The sequence below is a fragment of the Sinocyclocheilus anshuiensis genome, unplaced genomic scaffold (assembly GCF_001515605.1).
Source record: "Sinocyclocheilus anshuiensis isolate Anshui unplaced genomic scaffold, SAMN03320099.WGS_v1.1 scaffold183, whole genome shotgun sequence".
In the NCBI taxonomy this organism is placed as follows: Eukaryota; Metazoa; Chordata; class Actinopteri; order Cypriniformes; family Cyprinidae; genus Sinocyclocheilus; species Sinocyclocheilus anshuiensis.
The window spans coordinates 5650686-5658120 of NW_015548309.1; the positions used below are offsets into that span (position 1 = coordinate 5650686).

The following is a 7435-nucleotide window of genomic DNA, read 5'->3' on the forward strand; positions in this document are numbered from 1 at the left end:
ATTATTTGGACATAACAGAAACTAAGTATTTTCATAATTTAAAGTACTAGAAACTAGATATTTTATGTTACATTTTTTATTTATTAAAAATAAATACTTTATTTATTTTTTACATATATTTATTATATTTTTTCACAGTTTTAATGAGGTCTTTATACATTAAAATAGTACATAGCTGCCTTTTACATTTTTGGACAGGGGTCCCTTGCATGAGGATGATTGTGTTTGGGGGTCTGTAGCATCTAAAAGATTAATAATTTACACACAGAGAAAAATAAAAAAGTCATTGAATGCCATTTACCGGTCTCTCATTTGGATCGATGAAGAAGATCTTTATGATGATCTCAAACTCTCCCCATCCAGTCTCTGTAATCTCATACGGAGGCTTCGTAACCACTGAAATACAATTAAGAGTCAAATAAAGTCACAAATTTTTGCTATGACACTATTATACATACTGTACTATAAACTGAATCGCACACCTCTTAAAGGGTTCCCGTAACTTTCATGCAGTTTGAACTGTATTTTTTTGACATAAGCAGACATATCCTGGGAATTTAAGGGGGAAATAAAAAGATACATTTTTTAGTGTACTACATGTGAAATATACAATTCTTAAAAATAAATAAGAGTCAACCTCGTTTCTGTACGGCTTCACATAAACTGTCCACTGATGAGTGTGACCATAGTCTTCTCTTTTCTTGCCAAAATATCGTGCAACGTTTCCAAACACGATAGGTTTCACGATAGTCACTCCCTGAAAATAAAGTTATTATAATAAATGCATAAATCAGCCGTTATTGTAAATACATCAGCATTAGCATTAGCATTAGCATTAGCATCACGATCGCTACCTACCTTCACCCGTCCCCCCGAATCTGGACCAAATTCAGCCATCCTCTTAAACATAGTACACGGAGAGTAAAGTGTTTTACTAGGATTGGCTTCTACGAAATGGGAACTGAACTGAATTACTGAACGGAACTGCCATTAAGCACTAAATATTAGTTTCTCTATGAAGAAAGCCTCTGTGTGTCGCGCTCATAAGAGTCCGTCTTCGCTTGTGAGTCAAATTTCAAAATAAGAGTCCTAACAAATGTTTACTAGAAAAAAGTTTCTATTCTGAAAAAATGGGCTATATTATCCTCCTGAGACCTAAGTATAGACTTTTGTCCTCTGTAGAGGATATTATATTTTAGTGAATTTTCCTGCATGCATATTCAGGGATTTTCAGAGATGTTAAATGTTTAAAGGTTTGATCATAAACACTCCCTCTCCTTGGTCTTTAAATATAGCTAATATTAACAGAATTATCAAATTTGGCACTCGTAGGGAAATATGATAATGTTTTGTAATTACAATTCAAATCTGGCTAATTTTCAAATTGTTTGTTGTAAATAAACATCTCAGACATTTTTTTTATGGGGTTTCATATCGAAATATGACTTTTTTGTTATGAAACGGCATCATTTTCATGCATGTCTTCTGTAGAGGACACCAGGACAAAAATCATGTTAAGGGAAACACAACAAGAAATTATAGATCAATATTCCTGAGATGTTCTTATGAAAATGTTGCCAAGTTATTACTCCCATTATAACACTTCGTTTTCATTATGGTTTGCCCCAAGAACACATTAATATGCAAATTAGAGGCAATGTATAGATGCATTGTATAGAATGGGAATACCAGTTTATATGGACATTTTACGCACATATTCCATAAAGTAAAATAGTATATCAAATCATTCTGTTGTATCTTTAATAACATTGTTGATCAATCAATCTTTATTACAGACTCAAGATCCAAATTAAAAAAAAAAACAAGACAATAGGACAACATATACAACCCACAGCATCTACCACCACAAAAAAAAGTTACAAAATACAACAATACCAATGTCTCCACAGCTTTGACTGTGAATCTTTTGACTTGTTGAGAATCATCTTTGTACAAAGTTGGGCTAAAATACCCTGAAACCTGACTGAAACTGATTAGTGAATGAAAAAAATAAAACATTGTTTTTCCCTATACATGACTTTTCATGTCTATTTTTTAAAAATAACTTTGGACATAGAATAAAATATAAATAAAATATATTTTTTCAAAAATTATTTTTTTTTCTCCGTTTGTTTCTCATGCTCCAACCCTATCACAAAAAAAAAAAATCACAATTTTTTTTTCTGTTTCTCAGGAGGATATCATTATTGGGTTATAATTTCATTTTTATCATTTAATCTCTCTGGTAGGAAGCCATGAATAAAATCCAAGTTTAACTAATTATCTGGAAAGTGGTTTTTACGCTGACAGGTGAACAAATTAAAATAATTTGCAAGGAACATAATTGGTAAGTTTTGCAACTACTAATATTAATTTTATGCATCGGAACCCGAAATATAAAGACTTAACGGAACATGACGGGTAAGGCAAAAAAGGCCTTTATTTTGAAATTGCGTGTCGCTCATCAGCACGTCTATTTTTTTATTTTTTATTTTGGGCGGGCGTTTCTTCTTCACGCGCAGCACCGAGGAGGAGGAGGAGGAGGAGGAGGAGGACACAGAAAATGGCGGACGGTGTTGACCACATCGATATTTACGCCGATGTAGAAGAGGAATTTAATCAGGTCAGGTTTACTTTCAACATCTACACTTGACTAATAATACATATTTTACGTGTCGTACGTACAGATTGGAAAGAGCCTCACAGAAACGCGCAGCGCTTTCTTCTCTGGAGATTTACTAGCGCGTCTGCTAACTCTAGCAGCCAGCTAGCGAGCAGCGTCTGTGTACACAGTAACATACAGGTTAAGTCGGTTACGTATCTTACTTTTTGTTAGGTATCTAAATAATAGCTGTACTGTGTTGGTATTTGCATTTGAAGCGCGAAACGGAGTCCGTTGCTGCGCGCGATCATTGTTTGGTCTCGTGCTGCTTCAGCAGGCCACGCTGTCGCTTCGGCGCTTGTGATTAATAAATCTAACCGTAAACGTGTTCACGGAGTGTCAGATGCTCTTGAGCGTGCTTGTAAGATGATGCAGGTTGTATTTTGGCACCAGTGTTGCCAACTAATTTTCAGGGGAAGTTGCTAAAGGAACGTTGATTTGTTGCTAAATGATGTTGTGATGACATTGCGTGATGACGTCATTACGTAATCACGATGCAAAATTGTCAAATCTCAGCAAAAACATATATATTTTATATATATATATATATGTTAATTTAACTAACAAAGTGTCTCATAAATAGGGATGCTCCGATCCGCCTTTTTTGCGTCCGATACCGATTCCGATACCTAGGGTTCGGTATTGGCCGATACCTGTTTGGCACAGTCCTGAAGTTGGTACGTTCGTTTTAATAACATGCAAATTAGCTTCGGAAGCAGGAGGCATCAGTGAATCTGATTGATTACAGGATTTTATTTGTTATTTACAAACATTTGCATTTATAGGTGTCAATTTTGTGTATTTTTAAAGTTTTATAATGCATTTATACTTTATTAATAAGTATTTTAAACATTTAATATTAATAAATATTCTAAAAAGTCTCTATATGCGCTGAATAGGTGGTCATACAGTCTGCAAAGTTGTTAATCAAAAAAGTGCTTGATAAATAAAGATATTGTCTCTCAAAAGAAAGCGTCGACTCTGAACCACCTTAACGAGTCGTTATGTTTTCGAATCTTCTGCGCGTTACCTATATACCTCACAAGGTAACACATTTGCATAATCCCGGCCTACCTGCGAAATACACTCTGACCTGGCCACAAACACTTCCGTAGTTAGTTTGTTTACATGTCGTTTTCTGCCTCACTGGGCATTCTAACACAGTTCCCACAGGTGCACCTCAAATAAGTAAATAATAATAATAAATGCAATAAAACGGCTGTCACATCCCGTAAAGTACCACATACAAAGTTTAAACTTACCACTGAGAAACGTCCTGATCAAGTCGTGCTTGCGATGGAGTTTCCGGTTGAGCAACTGCATCGGTATCATCCTCGGGCTCGAATTGAAAAGGTAATATCGATGCCATTTTTGTAACCTTATAGCATCTTTGTTTACAAGTAACCCTCTGGAGCAAAACGTTAATTATGGTAATGGGTGTTTCGTTTCCGACACGCATTGTATACAGAAAGACCAATCACAACAGACTTGGACAGCTGACCAATCAGAGCAGAGTAGGCTGATGGGAGGGAGGAGTTTACAGAACTGCTTCGAACGAATCGTTTTGAAATCATTGAAAAAATTATTTTAATGTTTAATGTATATTCTGAGAAAATTAGAATGTTTTCTGACCTTAGATGCATTTAAACCTGTTGTAGGGGACTCCAACGCAATATTAGGACACTTTAAAATACCATATGACCTGCTCTTTAAGAAAAAATCAATTCTTATAAAATAAGGCAAGGCAAATTTTATTTATTGAGCACAAGTTTAACACAAACGTAGTTGATACAAAGTGCTTTACAATAAAAATAAATCAAAAACTTAAAAGAGAAAAAGAGGGGAGAAAAAAGACAATAAATAATAAAATTAACAAAATCAATCATATAAAAAATCAATTTCAGCTAGATGAGCATTAATAATTTTTATTTAATTTAACTATGTACTAAATAACAAATAAAAATGCAATTAAAAAAATAATAAAATGACAAACAACAAAATTACTGAAACTTTAAAATAAAAAATGCAATAAAAACTAATAAGAAAAGAATAAAATGACAAATAGCGAAATTACTGAAACATTAACATGGAAACTGAAAATATAAAAAATAAATATTTTTAAAGTGAAACTAATAAAATGACAAACACCATAAATTTACTAAAACTTTTACTAAAATTGAAATCAAAACTGAAAAAAAAATTCTAGTTTATAATATAAAGTAATTTTATTTAATAAATGTATTTAATTTCTATAAAGGATTTATTCAAAAATCTAATAAAAATGACAAGCACAACAAAATTACTACAAAATCTCGATTCTAATAGTAATAGTATCTCAATGATACTAAAATAACATTGGCTCATGGTTGAGATGCCTGTCCTGTGAATATTTCTGAAACGTGTGTTTGTATTTGTGCTTCCACAGGAGTCAGATTATCCTGTTCATGAGCAGATTGACCTGTATGATGATGTCATCTCACCATCTGCCAACAACGGGGACGCACCTGAGGACCGAGATTACCTGGACAACCTGCCTGCGCCGGGAGGATCCGAGGGGAACAAGGGAGCTCCGCCGAACGTCGTCTACACCTACACTGGCAAAAGAATCGCTCTGTACATCGGCAACCTCACATGGGTCAGTCTTGTGCCTCTACAATAAAATAGGGATGCACCGAATGTTCGGCAGCCGAAATTATTGTTAATTTCGGAATAAGCAAAAAGACCGAATAAATTGTGCCGAACAATGACGTGTCGCGATCAAATAGCATCCAGCGTAGAGTGAGAGGTGCGCATTCTTTATAATGCAGCACACATGTCAGCAGTGTGGAAGCATTTAAACTGTCGGAGAAAGACGCAAGAATCATTACAAGCACCGACAGCTAGGGATGTAACGATTCACTCAACTCACGATTCGATTCACGATTTTTTTTTTATTTTTTTTTTACGAAATGAGATTTAAGACAAATTATAAATTAAATGTGTCCTTTTATTATTGCTTGGACAAAATGCACATTTCTTTGTGAAATTGAAATATAACACTATAATAATATACTAATATAGCACTTGCATATTACTGCTCTTTTGTTGGTTTTGATTGCTTCGATTGTCCTCATTTGTAAGTCGCTTTGGACAAAAGCGTCTGCTAAATGACAAAATTTAAATATAATGTAAATGTAAATAACAAAACTACATTGAAATTTTAAAGCGATTTGTTTAGCATCTCAACTGATTTAAATCGTCACATATTTGAATCGATTTTCAACCGGCTTGCGGTTAATAGTTACATCCCTACCGACAGCGAGAGACTGTTTAGTACTGCAGCGCATGTCTTCGATGGACCTCCCAGCAGATCTGCTTGTTAACCAGGGTTCAAAGTCCAAAGCACTAGGAAAATATGCGCTGATTCAGTCGTCAGTTGCTCAGTCACATTTTTATGAATTTTTACAAAGCACGTGACAATGCGATACGTGCAACGTATTCGTAATGAGACTCATTTATAAATCTGTTGTTGTCAACAAAAAGAAGCGCTGAGGTCTTCCTGCGCGTTTCCGCCAAAATAAAAGTTGAGAAAAAGCAAGAACTCTATCAACATTCATAAATGTTAGTATTGTAATTTTACTGTTCTGTAAAATAAAATAAAAAAGTAAGACAATAATAATGATAATAATCATTAAAACAGCTCTGTTAATACATTTATTATAAAATTCTCACACAGTGTTCAGATTAGGATCTGTAATATTTTCTAATGTTTTAAAAGAAGTCTCTGCTCAGCAAGGCTGCTTTTAATTGTACAGTACAAAATACATGCCTGATTCAAGAAGGGGGTCTGATGGCCAAAAAATATTATTTTACTAACGTATTCATTTTAAGTTAAATTGTGGATTGTTGGTATAGTGTCTGCTAGAATGTAAAAAAATGTTCAGTGTTAAATATTTTTTAATTGTTGTTTTGTAATTTATTTTTTTCTTTGGAAAGCAAGACAAAGCAGTAAAAAGCACATTTTGGCTTTTTAATTTGTGCAATGGTGAAAAAAAATTGGCAAAATACATGGGGGGAAAAAAATTTAAAAAACGTATTCGGCCCAGTGTTTCATTTTGTTCGGATTCGGCCAAGAATTTTCATTTCGGTGCATCCCTACAATAAAAAAAATAGGTGTGTGTGTGTGTATATATATATGAAGAGTTCCAATGCAAAAGCCTCTAAAATCCATCTTGGTCAAAAATGAGATAATGATACTGAGTGAATGCTCTCCAAACATAGTATATGTTCATCAAGTACTTTCACTTCAAATGCGCTATAATCCCATCCTCAACCCATTCAGAAGTACCAGTACTTACATAGAAATCTATACGTAGTAGCCAGAAATAAATGCTAATTATAAAGAAAACCGTCAGATGTACTTAGAGGCTTTTGCATCTGAACACTTCATATATATATATATGAAAGGGGATGTAAAGCATCAAAACATGTTTAATACAGCTTAAAAAAATGTTTCCTACATTAGATTGTGAGCTGTTAAAAAAAAATTTTACGTCTTCAGCATCTCTGGCCTATTTAACGGCCATTTTCAGACTTCATAATATTTCCACACAAATTACATTTAGGAAGAATGATTGCAATGCACTTTGTGTGCAAATCCAGAACAGAGAGAGTCTGAAATAAAACAAAAAATGGCCGGTGGACCGGTGCATCTATACCCCACTGTAGTGTTGTCAAAAGACCCGGTATTTCGGTACCAAGTCGGTACTAAAAAAATGAAAACGTTACGGTACC

The 7435-nt window shown here is 34.1% G+C and overlaps 1 protein-coding gene and 1 pseudogene across 1 annotated transcript in view; one reads left to right on the top strand and one right to left on the bottom strand.

Annotated features, from left to right (window-relative positions):
* LOC107656274 (YEATS domain-containing protein 4) overlaps positions 1–1062 on the bottom strand; it is a 2068-nt gene extending 1006 nt beyond the window's left edge. Inside the window, exons 1-4 of the mRNA XM_016444033.1 lie at positions 859–1062; positions 638–757; positions 483–549; positions 302–396 (exon numbers count right to left, since the gene is read on the bottom strand). Coding sequence (XP_016299519.1) covers positions 302–396; positions 483–549; positions 638–757; positions 859–909 — 333 coding nt within the window. The 5' untranslated portion in view covers positions 910–1062. The remainder of the gene's footprint in view (positions 1–301; positions 397–482; positions 550–637; positions 758–858) is intronic.
* Positions 1063–2508: 1446 nt separating this feature from the next.
* LOC107656459 (cleavage and polyadenylation specificity factor subunit 6-like) overlaps positions 2509–7435 on the top strand; it is a 19667-nt pseudogene continuing 14740 nt past the window's right edge.